The sequence below is a fragment of the Prunus mume genome, linkage group LG7 (genome assembly GCF_029339155.1).
Source record: "Prunus mume cultivar Tortuosa linkage group LG7, ASM2933915v1, whole genome shotgun sequence".
NCBI classification, from domain to species: domain Eukaryota; kingdom Viridiplantae; phylum Streptophyta; class Magnoliopsida; order Rosales; family Rosaceae; genus Prunus; species Prunus mume.
Genome location: NC_142704.1, coordinates 9,848,881 through 9,865,441, shown reverse-complemented (window position 1 = coordinate 9,865,441; position 16,561 = coordinate 9,848,881). Strand labels below are relative to the sequence as shown.

Sequence of the window (16,561 nt, the reverse complement as noted above, 5' to 3'; positions counted from 1 at the left end):
ACAATTAATTTGGACAATATATTCGGATGAGATTTTCTGATAAAATATTCGGATAAGATTTTCAGATAAGATTTTCGGTTTCAAATTTCAGATAAATTTTTTTTTCAAATTTCAGATTTTCAAATTTAATGCTTTGGTTGTGGTTAGTTTTTTTATGTATTGAATGTTTTGAATAAAAAGGAATTTTATTTAATAGTTTCTTTGGTAACTCAAAGAAAACCAATACTACTAATACAATAAAATACATGAATTCCAACTAATTTTTAAAACAAAACATTAAAATACAATGAAATGAAAAGGCAAACAAACTAACTTCATGGTTTTCATCATTTAACCAATCTGTATTGCTAGGTCCATCATCACGAAAAAGTCTTCGTCTCATAATAGCCTTTCGTTCTAGCTTCCAATATTGTTTTGTTTCAGGAGACATGTGGCTTGTATCCATGACCATGGTTTCCTGATCCTTCTTTTCTTCATTTTCTTTGCGTTGATACTCCCTTTCTTTGCGTACATACTCCCTTTCTTTAGCAAATTCTATTGCCATTGCCCTATCATCTTCTGGACTTTCTTGTCTATTTCAATTCTCAAGGCGCTTTGCCTTGCAATTTCCTCCAAAAATTTAGAGGTATTACTCGTAGAATTAACTCCTCTCTTTGCCTTCGCCGCCTTCCTTCCCATAGGCCTCGGCTCCTTTTGAATGGGTAAGTCTTCACTCATAGGGGATTCCACAGGCGAATCCGAAGCTTGTGAATCATGAAGTGGCGTCTCGTTTAACACCACCGTTGGAGCCGTTGGAATAATGCTAAATCTCTTACAATGCTTCACCACCTCCCAACATTGGGTATGGGTGAATTTTTTTTTCCCTTGTCCAGTAGCACCATAGAACATTTGAGCTTGCACAATCTATATATAAAAAAAAATTGAATAAGCAAGGAACTTAAAAAAAATATACCAATTGAAAAAAAAGATAAACATATGAATGAAAATCCAAGAAATATTAACAAAATATAAAGAATGCAAGAAACATTCAAATAAATATTAGAAATACAAGAAATATAAAAAATATAAAAATTGCAAGAAACATTCAAATAAATATGGAAATACAAGAAATATTAAAAAAATATAGAGAATGCAACAACCATTTCTATAAATATTAGAAATACAAGAAATAATAACAAAATATAAAGAATGCAAGAAACATTTAAATACATATGGAAATACAAGAAATATTAACAAAATATACCAATTGCAAGAAACATTAAAATTAAAATTAATAGGACATTAAAATTAATAAAATGAAAATTACAAATAATTACCTCATCGCTTAGATTTTCCCCGCTTGCATGGTTATTCATCGCTTTTGTGAGGGCATCTCTCCATTTCCCCAACTCTTTGTTGAGAAGTTTCCACCGACTTGACAATGCGCTTTCCGTACATTTGGAACCCGATCTTTCAACAAATTCGTGAAGAATTTTTTTCACATTTGACTGAATTTCATCTCATTACCCGATATGGGATCATGACTAATTTGGACCCAACACTCACACAACAAGACATCTTCCATGATGCTCCATGCCCCTCCGGTTTCTTGCGAAAAAGCCATAATGATAGAGAAAAATTATACTTGAAAATGAAAACAATTTAGAGTAAAAAGTGAAGAAAATATTGAATAGAAATTGAATAATAGTTGGAGAAGAAGAAGATGTATGAGAATTTGTTGTTAAAACTAAAGAGTAGGTGTTGGTATTTATAGAAAAAAAGTCAGTATTTTTTGGGAATTTTTTAAAAAAATTTACGATTTTTTCATCATTTTTGCCTGGAAGGCATCAGCGATGACGTCGGCTGCACTCGGGCTCTCGCTCGAGCTGCCTCCATCCTCGGGCCAGCCAGCAAGTGGACCCCACACTACCCGGGCCACTTGTTGTTGGAAGTCGCTTTTGGGCTCCCAGAGCCCGAGTTCTTGGAAATGCTCTAAGCAGCCTGAGAAAGTTCATTTGAGTGTTTTGGGTTTTTAAGTATTTGACATGCTATGGGCTATACGGGTTTTTATAGCTCAGCTAAATTTCATGTTTATTTTTGAACTTTTACTATGCATTTTTTGGTTTGGCCCAGCCTAGCCCAACTCTACATATACATAACAGAGCGGCTATAATTAAAGTACAAAAGGCCATCTCCAGTCATATGACTAAATGTAGTATAGGGCTAAAAATTTAGGCTCCCAAAATATTAATTTTTTAAAGAATAGTGCATGACTAAATTTTTTCCATCTCCAGCCATGCAGGGCTATATTTTAGGGTCATTCATATTTTATTATTTTGAAAAGGGGAGTGTGGAGTGCTTTAATGATTGGTTGTTAAAAAGCACATGGATGAGGCTCACTATAAATTTGGCCTAGGCAAAGCTAAGCTACATTTGGCCAGTTGGAGAGTTAAATGGCCAAATGTGGCCCTCCAAATTTGGCCAAAATTTTATTTAGCCCATGGCTGGAGATGGGTTTTGCATTAATTTAAGGCTATATTTGGAATATAGCTCATGACTAGAGATGATCTAAGATGATGAACTCCCTTTGTAATTATGGGTAATTTTATGTTCTTTTCTATTGTGGCTTTTGGGCTTTTGGGTTTATTCTTTGTACGCCAATTATATATTTTGGCCTTAGTTTTTGACCTAATTGATTTCTAACAAATAAAACAAAACATAATTTGTTACTTAAAGTTTAAATAATTAAGAATATTTATCTCTGTATTTTTAAAGTCCTAAATTTAATTTTTCTCACTTCAATATTGCTTTGCATAATTTTTTTTATATTTAATTTTTTAATTTTTTGGTTTTGTAATTTTTTTTCTCAATAAATAAAAATAAAATTGTAATTTTCGCTTTTTACAAAATTACAAGTATTGGTTTTGTTTTTTGGCCAAAAAATTACAATTATTGGTTTATATTTGTAATAACAAACGTAGACTCGAAGTCAAAATTGCTCACTCTGGTGACGCACTCCCACTTGATCACGTCCATCCAATACCAATTAGACGGCCATACTCATCTCGGCGAAGCCATATAATTTTTTTTTATTAAAAATAAAATTCCCTCTTCTCTATCTAAAATTAACACACCCTCTCTCTAAAGGTGCGCTCTTTCTCTCTCTCTAGATAGACAACAAACTTACGCACATCAGGTTCTGGAGGTAATCTTTGGATGCATTAGTGAGTCATTTGGATCCCCTCACTTACTGATCGGATCTAAGGTATAATTCTCATCATCATTTCGTTTACGATTCAGATCTGTTGCCAATTTTTTCCTAGGTTTTTGCGTTTTAATGAATTTGTGCTGTGTTTGGTTGCCGAGAAATTGTGGGGACTGAAAAAGAAAATTGTGAATCTAGGTTTATGTTTATGTTTTTTATTTTGCTTCGGCTTCTCGGCAACCAACCAGACCGAAATGAATTTTCCTTATTGGTGAATTTTGATGCGATTCGATTGGCTACAGTGATCGCGTGGTGAAGATGTTGACCAAGTTTGAAACGAAGAGTAATAGAGTGAAGGGACTGAGCTTCCACAGTAAGAGACCGTGGATCCTCGCAAGTCTTCACAGTGGTGTGATCCAGCTATGGGACTACCGTATGGGGACTCTCATTGATCGATTCGACGAGCATGATGGGCCCGTTCGCGGTGTCCACTTCCACAAATCTCAGCCTCTCTTTGTGTCTGGAGGTTCCAAATTTATATTTAGTTTTTCAATTGTCTGGTTTTTGATAGATGCAATCGGATTTCGTTATTGTTGTATCTTTTTTTGATTAGTTTTTGTTGGGACCCTATAGATCCAGGTTGAAGGCAACTGTAAATAGAAAATGGAAAACGAAATTGGAATTAATTGTGAAGAAAACGTGAAATTGTTATAACCTGAGCCAAGGACTAGTATGGAATGCTTTTAGGAGTATATGATTTATCAAGTCCCAATTGGTGGAGTAACTAGTTTGGATTATTCCACTCTGCCATTGAACATGGTATGTCCCAAATTTTCAAAGGTTTATCTAATGCAAGAATGACTTTGAGATAGTATTATTTTGAGCTATACTGCCTAATGAATGATCAAGGAGTCGAACCTATTAGTTTTCCTCTTCTTTTAATGTTGATTATGTTGTTGGGCTTTAGATTAGAAAGTATAAAATCCAAGTAAGATTTCTAATTTGATGTCACTTTGAGTTTTAGTAGAGCCAGATCATTATGTTAGAATTTAGAAATGGAGTAATAATGAAAAAAATAATTAAATATATGAAATCTCATTGGCGTGCAAGCCCTCTTTCTATTGATTTATACCCATGTTACATCTCATGACAGAGATTTATATTCAATACTTGCATTAACAGATTTGTCCCTGCGGAAACCCTACAATTATCTGAAGATTACTAATGTGTAAATGGTACAGTTCATGCATTAATCAAGCTGTGTTGCATTTTGACAGGGGATGATTATAAGATCAAAGTTTGGAACTATAAGATGCATAGGTGTCTTTTTACACTTCTTGGGCACCTTGATTATATTCGTACCGTGCAGTTTCACCATGAGTACCCATGGATTGTTAGTGCCAGTGATGACCAGACCATTCGTATATGGAACTGGCAGTCACGTACTTGCATTTCAGTTTTGACAGGCCACAATCATTATGTCATGTGTGCCTCATTCCATCCTAAAGAAGACCTTGTTGTATCTGCCTCCTTAGATCAGACTGTCCGTGTTTGGGATATTGGTTCCCTCAAGAAGAAGACCGTATCCCCTGCAGATGACATACTACGACTAAGTCAGATGAATACAGATCTTTTTGGTGGTGTTGATGCTGTTGTTAAGTATGTCTTGGAAGGGCATGATCGAGGTGTTAATTGGGCTTCATTCCATCCGAACCTACCTTTGATTGTCTCAGGCGCAGATGATCGCCAAGTTAAATTGTGGCGGATGAATGGTATCGCATGATCTTTTTTTCTTCTTCCTTGTTACTTGTTTATTATTCAGTTCTATATTAGGAAGTCACCTTATTAATCTCATTTTTCATAAGAATCATGGGCTGTTTAATAAATATTTGTTGTAATTTAAGTTTCATGAGAGTGCACGAAACAATGATCTTGCTGAGTATAAAATTTGTTATCGTCTGTAATATATAGGCAAAGATTGATTATATCAGGATCCTTAGTACCCAAAAGATTGTAGTGTTTCTGGGTAATCATTACAATTGTCTAGTGGTTAGAGTGATTTCAGTCATTAATCTGAGTTGTTCATTTTGTTCTCAGATACAAAGGCTTGGGAAGTGGACACACTGAGAGGGCACATGAATAATGTTTCATGTGTTATGTTTCATGCCAAACAGGACATAATTGTATCAAACTCGGAAGACAAAAGTATCCGTGTTTGGGACGTAACAAAGCGAACTGGAATTCAAACTTTCCGACGAGAGCATGACCGTTTTTGGATTCTTTCATCTCACCCTGAAATGAATCTGTTGGCCGCAGGTCATGACAGTGGCATGATCGTATTTAAGTTAGAGAGGGAACGTCCAGCCTTTGCTGTGAGTGGTGATTCTCTGTTCTATGCTAAGGATCGCTTCTTGCGATACTATGAGTTTTCAACCCAAAGGGACACACAAGTTATTCCAATTCGACGCCCTGGTTCCACCACTTTAAATCAAAGTCCGAGGACTCTTTCTTACAGTCCTTCAGAAAATGCAGTTCTTATTTGCTCAGACTTGGACGGGGGATCTTACGAATTGTATTTGATACCCAAGGACAGCATTAGTAGGGGTGACAGTATGCAAGATGCAAAGAGAGGTGTTGGAGGTTCAGCTGTGTTTATGGCACGAAATAGGTTTGCTGTGCTTGACAAAAGCAACAACCAAGTCTTGATTAAGAATTTGAAAAATGAGGTTGTTAAAAGGAGTGGTATTCCTTTTGCTGTTGATGCAATATTTTATGCCGGAACAGGTAATTTGCTGTGTAGGGCAGAGGACAGAGTGTCTATATTTGACCTCCAGCAGAGGATTGTTCTTGGAGAGCTTCAAACCCCCTTCATCAAGTATGTTGTTTGGTCCAATGACATGGAAAGTGTTGCCTTGCTCAGCAAACACGCCATTATTATTGCTAGCAAGAGGCTTGTGCACCAGTGTACTCTTCATGAGACAATTCGTGTAAAGAGTGGTGGCTGGGATGACAATGGTGTTTTCATTTACACGACTCTAAATCACATAAAATATTGTCTCCCTAATGGAGATAGTGGGATAATCAGAACCCTAGATGTTCCTATATACATTACGAAGGTTTCTGGAAATACCATCTTTTGCTTGGATCGGGATGGGAAAAACAGAGCCATAGTTATTGATGCCACTGAATACATTTTCAAGTTATCCCTGTTTAAGAAGAGATATGACCATGTTATGAGCATGATAAGGAGCTCACAGCTCTGTGGGCAGGCAATGATTGCTTATCTGCAACAGAAGGGGTTCCCCGAAGTTGCTCTCCATTTTGTGAAAGATGAAAGAACCAGATTCAATCTGGCCCTAGAGAGTGGGAATATTCAAATTGCAGTGGCATCCGCTACAGCAATTGATGAAAAAGATTACTGGTATAGGTTGGGGGTGGAGGCTCTTCGTCAGGGCAATGCAGGTATTGTGGAGTATGCCTACCAGAAGACTAAAAATTTTGAGAGGCTATCTTTCCTTTATCTCGTAACTGGTAATATGGAAAAGCTGTCAAAGATGCTGAAAATTGCTGAGGTTAAGAATGATGTCATGGGTCAGTTCCACAATGCACTGTATCTAGGCAATGTCCAGGAGCGTATTAAGATCTTGGAGAACGTTGGCCACTTACCCCTTGCTTACATCACAGCTTCAGTTCATGGCCTACATGATGTTGCTGAACGGCTATCTGCTGAGTTGGGAGAAAATGTTCCAACCTTGCCGCAGGGGAAAGTACCCACTCTTTTGATGCCCCCAACGCCAGTTATGTGTGGTGGTGATTGGCCTCTTCTTAGAGTCATGAGAGGTATATTTGAAGGTGGGTTGGATAATATTGGCAGGGGAGCTGCAGACGAAGAGGATGAGGCTGCTGATGGTGACTGGGGTGAGGAGCTGGACATGGTTGACGTTGATGGCTTGCAAAATGGAGATGTCACTGCTGTATTGGAAGATGAGGAAGTGGCTGAAGGAAATGAGGAAGGGGGAGGATGGGACCTTGAAGATTTGGAGCTCCCCCCTGAAGCGGACACACCAAGGGCTTCGGTTAATTCTAATTCATCAGTTTTTGTTGCTCCGACTATTGGCATGCCTGTAAGCCAGATTTGGATCCAGAGATCTTCTCTTGCTGCTGAACATGCAGCAGCAGGAAATTTTGATACTGCAATGCGCTTGCTGAACAGGCAGCTTGGAATAAAAAACTTTGCTCCCTTGAGACCCATGTTTCTTGATCTTCACACTGGCAGTCACAGCTATCTACGTGCATTTTCATCTACTCCAGTGATATCACTTGCCGTTGAGCGAGGGTGGAATGAATCTGCTACCCCAAATGTGAGAGGCCCACCAGCACTTGTGTTCAATTTTTCTCAGTTGGAAGAGAAACTCAAAGCTGGTTACAAGGCTACAACAGCTGGGAAGTTAACTGAAGCTCTTAGGCTCTTCCTTAGTATTCTTCACACAATTCCTTTGATTGTTGTTGATTCAAGGAGGGAAGTTGATGAAGTTAAGGAGTTAATTATAATAGTGAGAGAGTATGTTCTGGGATTGCACATGGAGCTGAAGAGAAGGGAAATTAAGGATAATCCAGTACGTGAACAGGAGCTTGCAGCTTATTTCACACACTGCAATCTTCAAATGCCTCACGTAAGGCTTGCATTGGTTAATGCAGCGAGAATTTGCTTCAAGGCAAAGAACTTTGCCACTGCAGCTAACTTTGCCAGGCGGCTATTGGAAACCAACCCCACCATCGAGATTCAAGCAAAGACAGCCAGGCAAGTGCTGCAAGGAGCAGAGAGGAATATGACTGATGCCTCTCAACTGAATTATGATTTCAGAAACCCATTTGTGACTTGTGGGGCAACATATGTACCAATTTACCGAGGACAGAAGGATGTCTCTTGCCCGTACTGTAGCTCACGGTTTGTGCCAACTCAAGAAGGGCAGCTCTGTACTGTTTGTGATCTTGCAGTGGTTGGGGCAGATGCTTCAGGGTTGCTATGTTCTCCTACTCAGGTTCGATAGTCAAGCTGCTACTAGGAGGATTCATCCTTTTGGCTGAAGAAGCGTTTATGTTCGTTGGTTTATACCTGCCAGTTAATTGGTAAGAAATGCGGCAGAAGATTTAACTTTCAAATGAATTGTTTGTGATGTCTCGTTTTCTCAGTCTTTCTTGTCTCGTGGATCTGTTGAGTCTATGGATTCAAAATCGTTTGTGAAAATACATTATGATTTTTATTTAATTTTCTGCTGTGGCACCAGACCAGTCATTCTCATCTATAGCAATGTGTTTTTTGTTTTCTGAAAGTCATGAAGATGAATGTACTACTGTTTTCTTTGATAACAATGATGGTAATGGTTGTTGGGACATGGAAATGTTCTATTTCATGCTTGTACATCTTTATTGTATCTGTTTCACGCATGGGTAAATTCGATCGTGTTACAATTTTTATATTTACTAGGTTATCCCACTCATAAAGTTATAAGGGCTTGGCAGATAATGTCCTTGAACCCTTCTTCTTTTGGTGTTTCATTTTTAGTTTGGCTTTTTATTTTCGATTTGTTTATCTGATTGGCTTTCTATTATCATCTTGCTTGGATGCTCTCTTTCTTCATTTTGCTTCTTCTCTGGGTTTCGATGTTTTTGACATGTAGATAATAAATGGCTAATAAGAGGGTCACGGACTAGTTCATGGATATTGTTTTTCAGCTTATCACAGTGGAACCTATATGGAGCTGTTAAACTAATAACTTGAACATGTAATTGTGGAGGTGGTCTTGTCATACTTTTTTTTATATTTTTCTTTGTTAGTTATTCTATATTGTTTTATGCGTCTGGTTTTGTATTCACTGTTATAATCAGCTGTGTGGTCTTGTGGTTCTGTTCTGTTGTGCTTTTCAGCTTCTTGTGCATTTGTGTTATATTTCTTGTAGAGTAGATGTAGTAGAGTACGATTCTTTTCTGCACGTCCGAGGTTTTTCGTGTGTTCTATATCATAAAGTTGTTGCACTTGTGTTGTACTTGTAGTTCAACGTGTGTTCTATGTGCAATTTTCACTCTTGACATTGTTCTCTTGCAAAACCATTTTATTTTTAAATTTCACACTTAGCCATTTCATAATACTAAATGAGACTGGGTCTTTCTTCGAAGTTTGAACGTACACTTTAACTTTGTGCCTTCTATTTTTTGTTTTGTAGACAACCATGAGCTTTGAGAAGGGAAGGGGGAGGACAAATGTTCTGTTTTTGGCAACTATGTTGCTATTTTTGTTTTTGTTTTTGTTTTTTTTTTCAGACGCAGGCAATGGTGTATTACTCCTAGTGAACATTTTGAATCTAGTTTGAGCAAATTTTTTCATTGAGATGGTGTTATGTAATATTAAGCAGAGTATGCGCTCAGAATTTTTAATGGTATAGTTATTTTTAAATGGTCATGGTTACAGTCAGTTCTTCTTATAAGTTAATCATACTTGAAAGATTATTTTTAGCCAAGCCTTATGTATAAGTAATTGCTCTCGGATTAGTTCCAGGGTTAAAAGTGTTTCAACTGTTCTTGGTCGTAGACCCCAAAGAGAGATCGAAATGCCGATGGTAAGGAATTGGTGTCTACTTTTATTAATAAATTTGTCACACTGCCCCTTTTATTTATTGTTAATATAGAAATCATTTTATTCAAATTTCACTGATGGATACATTTATTTAAGCCACTCCCTCTGAATAATTTTGAGGGAATTTAACATATCAATAGCAAATGGATGGGTGTTTATTTCGCGTAGGCGGTAGATTGGCATGACAAGCAAGTGTTCGGCTTTTGACAGCGATAAGCCGACTCTCTCAGTCATGTCCACATCTTCAGGTTTCAGGCCACTTGGGACCTCCCAGTGAAGCAGTGGACCAAGTTTGCGAGAACCAGCCGGACTGTGCTTAGCCCTAATTGCATGGCAGGGCACCCTCTTCGACCAGACCCAAATGGTAGGAGCTGGAAGTCATGTCCTAGAAGGTCAATATTGCCATCAATGAACCTTTCAGGGTAAAATTCTTCCACATTTTCTGACCAGACATTAGGATCTCTCCCAATAGCCCAAACGTTTATAAAGATTGTCGATTTCTTGGGTATGTCATGTCCTTCAACTGTAATGTCCTCCATGGATGCATGTCGGATGAGCAATGGTGAAATTGGGTGTAACCTAAAGCTCTCCTTGAGCACCATGTTCAAGTAACCCAACTTTGCCAAATCACTCTCTTCCATCATTTGGTCCGTTCCAATCACACTCTGGAGCTCTTGCTGGAGATGCTTCATTACACTCGGATGCCTCAGGAGTTCAGCGAGGGTCCAAATTATGGCGGCAGCTGGTGTATTGAAGGCACCTGAAATCATGTCTAGTAAGATGGCCTTCACATTTGTGCGGTCAATCATGTAGACTTGCTCATCGTTGGGATTCAATGGTTGGTGCATTAACGAAAGCATCACGTCCACAAAAGTCCTTGTGACGATGGCCTTGGTGTGCTTGCCCACTTTTAGAAACTTCTTGGTGTTCCCCAATTATCTTATCTAAGAGTTGGTCGATTGTCTTGCGTAAGTCTCTTCATGCGCTTGGTCAATCCCTATATTATATTAAGAGGAAGATACGGTCCAGGTACATATATATTCCTTAGTTAGGAATCAATCAATGACACAGTTCTAGTATGAGCATGGACAAAGACATGCATGATGGTGAGACCCATACACAGGGCCTCGCATGTGGGTCCCACTTAATGTGAGAGGAATGTTACCCTACTTTGAATGTCAAGCAATCTTAAAGTCTCACATGTAGCGGTGCCCCTAGTGTATGAATTTTTTCTGAAATATGGTTACACAGTATTTAGCAAGAATTTAAATCTACATATAAAATTAACAATTGCTTGAGAGCAACGCCAAGCATGAGCATGAAGGCAACGGAAACAAATTATATATTATAGACAGGAGGATACGGGCCAATCTTTCATTTTGAATGAACAAGATATTGAGGAATTGTCTATACGTAAAATCATAATTATTGATACGGGCCTTTTCCACATAAAAAGGGAATCCTTTGTTAACCCAATTCCTACAGTGATGAATATAAGCGCAATTGAAATTCCTGGGGAGTTATACATTGTATTATTATTGAGTAGTTATGCATGATCAAGAACAAGGTGGCGAATGTCATGATTGTGTGAGAACTAGTCAAAGGAGTGAGAACTAGTACTACTGGTTGGCTGATACTGATAGATAGATGGATGGATGAGTGAGCGTTTCGACAATCAACAACATACCTGAAAATCGAATGGACATACTCTTGTTTGGTTATGGCATAAACATCTTAGGCATGCCTTGTTCGGTTATCTTAAGAAGTTGTTTCCATCATTATTTTCCAGTCTTGATGTTTCCGGCTTCCAGTGTGATACGTGTGAATTGGCTAAGAGCCATCGTGTCCCGTTTCCATTAAGTTCAAATAAGGGTTTGGTTCCGTTTTCCCTTGTTCATTCTGATGTTTGGGGACCTGCTAAAATTGCCACTCTAGCAGGGACGCGATGGTTTGTCACATTTATAGATGATTGCACATGCATGACTTGGGTTTCCTAGCTCAAAACTAAAGGGGAAGTCAGTTCCAGGTTTCAACATTTTATCAAATGGTGGAGACTCAGTTTCATGCCAGAATTCAGGTTCTTCGTTCTGACAATGGCGGAGAATTTCTCAACCATGATCTTAACCAGTTCTTACAAGATCATGACATCATACATCAATGCTCATGCCCTTACACTCCCCAACAGAATGGGGTGGCTGAAAGAAAGAACAGACACTTATTGGAAGTCGTTCGTGCCTTTCTCTTTGGTGCCAATATGCCACGACACTTTTGGGGCGAAGCCGTGGTCTCTGCAGCATACCTTATCAATCGGATTCCCTCTAGTATCCTAAATTTCCGAACACCACATCAAACACTTCACCACCATATCCAAACACCTCCTACCCCAAACCTAGAACCTCGAATTTTTGGTTGTGTTGTATTTGTCCACTTACATGATCACCAACGAAGTAAATTGGATCCCCGAGTCGAAAAGTGTGTTTTCATTGGCTATGCACTTCATTAGAAAGGATACCGGTGTTATCATCCTCCTAGTCAGAAGGTTTTCACCTCCATAGATGTTGTGTTTCGAGAACATGACTTTTATTTTTCAACAGCCCAGGAGGAGAATCGAGAATCCACCACTGCTCAAATTCTCGATTTTTTCCCCAAGACGTCACTCTGCACCAAAATGATCAGTTGCGGTGGAAAGCAACCGGTTGCCTCCCCTTAGTTCTTCAACTACAGAGAACTTGCTTCAAAACGACCGGTTACCAGAGGAAAACGATTAGTTGTCTCCACGCTATTAAAATCAGGAGGAGGAAATTGAACCATTTTATGAGATTTTGCCCGCTTCAGCTCCAGATCGCACTAATCAAGCTGAGAAGTCATTCGTAACATCTTCCTGGATAACACTAATGAAATATCCTATGAAGATTTGATTTCAAAAACCACAGAGCCTACATATCAGCTTCCAGAAAAGAAGAACCGTGGCAAACCTCGAGTACAATATGAAGCAGATCTTAAAGCCAAAGGGAAATACCCCATCAATAATTATATATCTCTCAGCAGATTATCAGAGCCACGTGTGCACTATGTGAAGAAGTTGGCTGACATAACTGTCCCCAACAGTGTAACTGAAGCACTAGAAGACCCAAAATGGAAAGAAGTTATGAATGAAGAAATGCAAGCTCTCCAAAAGAATGTCACATGGGAACTCGTGCCCTTACCCCATTGAAAGAAGACAGTAGGATGCATGTGGATTTATACTGTGAAACTTAAAGCAGATGGATCCGTTGAAAGATATAAAGCTAGATTAGTAGTGAAGGAGTACACACAGAGATATGAGATAGACTACGAAGAGACCTTTGCCCCAGTAGCTAAGATTAACACTATTAGAGTCCTATTGTCTCTAGCAGTAAATCTCGATTGGCCACTACATCAGTTTGATGTCAAAAATGCATTCTTACATGGAGACTTGGAAGAAGAAGTATATATGGACTTACCCCCAGGATGTAATTCAGCTTATGACAAGAAAAATCAAGTTTGCAAACTCAGAAAGTCATTATATAGGTTAAAGCAATCTCCAAGAGCATGGTTTAGCAGATTCACTAAATCTATGAAGAATTTTGGATATACATAGAGTAATTCAGATCACACCCTGTTCTTGAAGCGTGATGAAGGAAAACTTATTGCATTAATTGTTTATGTAGATGACATAATCGTAACTAAAAATGACGTAGAAGAGCAACTGAAGTTGCAAAAGTATTTGTCTCAAGAATTTGAGATGAGGATTTAGGTGATCTGAAGTACTTTCTCGGAATCGAAGTAGTAAGATCTAAAACTGGTATATTTATGTATCAAAGGAAGTATGTAATGGATCTGCTCACTGAAACAGGAATGCTTGGATGTAAGCCTGCTGACACACCCATTGAGATGAATCACAAGTTGTGTGAAGACATGGACCAAGAACCAATCAATAAGGAACAGTATCAACGCCTTGTTGGAAGGTTGATATACCTGGCACAAACAAGACCAGATATTGCATATGTTGTGAGTGTGGTTAGTCAGTTTATGCATTCGCCCAGTATTCCTCATAGGAATGCAGTTGATCGGATCTTAAGATACTTAAAGTCAACCCCTGAGAAAGGATTAATGTTCTCCAAAAATGGAGATCTTGAAGTTGTTGGATACACGGATGCAGATTGGGCTGGTTCTATTACAGATAGACGCTCTACTTCATGTTACTTTACATTTGTGGGAGGTAACCTAGTTACTTGGCAGAGTAAAAAGCAAAATGTTGTTTCTTGGTCTACTGCATAAGCAGAGTATCGAGGAATGGCTCACTGAGGTTGTGAATTATTCTGGATCGAAGACTCTTGACAGAATTGGGCTTCAAGCCAGAAAAGCCAATGGAATTGCATTGTGACAACAAGTCAGCTATCGATATTGCCCATAATCCAGTTCAACATAATCGAACCAAACAGGCTGAGGTGGATAGACATTTTATTAAAGAAAAAATTGAGAAAAAGATCATCTGCATACCATTCGTAAAATCAGAAGATCAACTGGCAAATATTTTAACCAAAGCTGTTTGTGGAAAAGTATTTCATGACTCACTTACCAAGTTGGGTATTGGTGACATATATGCACCAACTTGAGGAGGAGTGTTGATGTGAGTCTCCTAATTAATTAAGGAGATTTACTTCCTTGATTAATTAAGGGATTTACTTTCCTATTTTTGATATAAGTGATAAATCATTGTACAATTAGGAGATACTTTCCTAATTCTTTACTGTATCTAATTCCTTGTAAGACCCTCATGTAAACTCCTATATATACGTCCTTATGGAGAATAATAAAACTCAACCTAATACATTCAAACCATATTCATATTTTAGCAGGAAAGACCAGATAAATGAGGTGGATATGGGTCTGTTGATTTTGAGGAGACAGAGAATAATATATATAGGGGTGGGGCTGGGTTCGCCAGAGGAGGATAAGGTGCTTTTTCTAGAGCTTCCTAAATCTAGGTCCAAAGATAATTAAATGTCATTAGGTTTAGTCTTTGCATTTTTTGTTTCAGATATAGGTCATTTGACATTTATTACTTTTTTTGTTGTATCAATTTTAACCTTTGAGGAAAACACATCGAAAATCTAAATTCAATGCATTATTTCCTTGTAATTGAATTCCAGAACTTAAATTTTGAATTCTTTCATTGATAGTGTTCATAAAATATGGATAAAATATAATTTAATCAATAAAAAGTAAAGACCCATATAATATACCAATCAATCAAACAAGCACCCACATTAAATTATGTACATAACATATAGGTAAATAGTATTATTATTAGCAAACTACTTACAAGTCAAGTACAAAAAATAGACAAAATAAAATTGTATGTTACCTAAAAAAAGGTACATAAAATACTATTACACATTGTCGAAAATATGAAAAACATATACATACCTATGCAATAGGCAATAGGGTTCAGGGTTTAGGCAATATGACATAAATGACTATTACCTGATTCAAGTCATAAGGAGCAACATTGGAACAAAAACTGATTTTAAAAATAATATAATAAAAAATTACATTAAAAAATATTAAAATATGAATGTAATTCTATGTAGCACAAAAATCAAAGGACTTGAATCAAAGTGAGCAAATCCGAATTAAACCTAACTCCTCAATGAGAATTTGGATATACATCAACTTTTTTACTTTTTTTATTATAATTTTTATACTATTATTTAATAAGGTGTATTTTTTTTTCTTTACAATTGCGAATGTGCCCTTAATATTCACAAAATTTTGATGGACATTCAAAAAGTTAACGGGAAGTTCCAAATTGCCCTATTTCATATAGTTGAAGCGAGAAAAAAATGTCTATAGAATAAATTGGCAATTATGGTGTAATTCACTGAGTAAAAGGACAGATAACTCTTCTTAAAATCTGACGTATAGTGGTGGTGGTGGTGGTGTCCCTTGAGTGTGGATTTTTCTCGAGATAAGGTTAGGCAGTATTTAACAAGAATTTAAAACTAGATATAAAATTAACATTTTAGGTAGGGGCGGAGGTTGAATCTTTATATTGTATCCATTATAATAGTCAAACAATATGGGTATAATATTTTTCATATTGTATTTCATTCTCCAAATGAAGATATTTATATTACAAGGATGTAACCCTACTAGGGTTAAACTAGGAAACAAGATAAAAACCTAATTACACAATATCTATACAAAAATGAAAGAAATATAATCCTAATAAACTAGGAAATAAATATCCTAAATAAGCTAGGATCTCATTAACACTCCCCCTCATGTTGGAGCAAAGATGTCACGCATGCCTAATTTGTCAAGCGAGATGAGAAAGATCGTAGTAGACACAGCTTTCGTAAGAACATCTGCCAGTTGATACTCGGATCACATAAATGGAAAATAAATAATTTTAGTATCTAACTTCTCTTTAACAAAATGTCGATCAACCTCCACGTGCTTTGAACGATCATGTTGCACAGAGTTATGTGCAATTGCAATTGCAGCTTTATTATCACAATACAAATCCATGGGTTTCTGGGGTCTAAACCTAAGATCTCTCAACAATCTTCTCAATCATAATAACTCGCACACACAATGAATCATCCCACGGTACTTGGCCTCGACACTAGACCTAGACACCACTTTTTATGTTTTACTCCTCCAAGTAACAAAATTACCACCAACAAATGTGAAATATCCAATCGTAGAACGTCTAT

At 37.5% G+C, this 16,561-nt stretch overlaps 1 protein-coding gene and 1 pseudogene across 1 annotated transcript; one reads left to right on the top strand and one right to left on the bottom strand.

The window, feature by feature from the left end:
- Positions 1–2,964: 2,964 nt before the first annotated feature.
- LOC103338804 (coatomer subunit alpha-1) lies at positions 2,965–9,638 on the top strand. The gene is made up of 5 exons (XM_008242061.2): positions 2,965–3,244; positions 3,487–3,710; positions 4,462–4,956; positions 5,282–8,314; positions 9,409–9,638. Exons 2-4 carry the CDS (start codon positions 3,503–3,505, stop codon positions 8,233–8,235), a joined length of 3,657 nt encoding a protein of 1,218 aa, XP_008240283.1. The 5' UTR covers positions 2,965–3,244; positions 3,487–3,502; the 3' UTR covers positions 8,236–8,314; positions 9,409–9,638.
- Positions 9,639–10,069: 431 nt separating this feature from the next.
- On the bottom strand, positions 10,070–10,666 carry LOC103338844 (cytochrome P450 CYP736A12 pseudogene; annotated as a pseudogene).
- Positions 10,667–16,561: the final 5,895 nt, after the last annotated feature.

Bases quoted from the DNA above. Each gene is read 5' to 3' on its own strand.
- LOC103338804 (XM_008242061.2), top strand. From the start codon at position 3,503: ATGTTGACCAAGTTTGAAACGAAGAGTAATAGAGTGAAGGGACTGAGC. The intron at 3,711-4,461 runs GTTCCAAATTTA...GCATTTTGACAG, and splicing joins GCCTCTCTTTGTGTCTGGAG to GGGATGATTATAAGATCAAA. The intron at 4,957-5,281 runs GTATCGCATGAT...TTTTGTTCTCAG, and splicing joins TAAATTGTGGCGGATGAATG to ATACAAAGGCTTGGGAAGTG.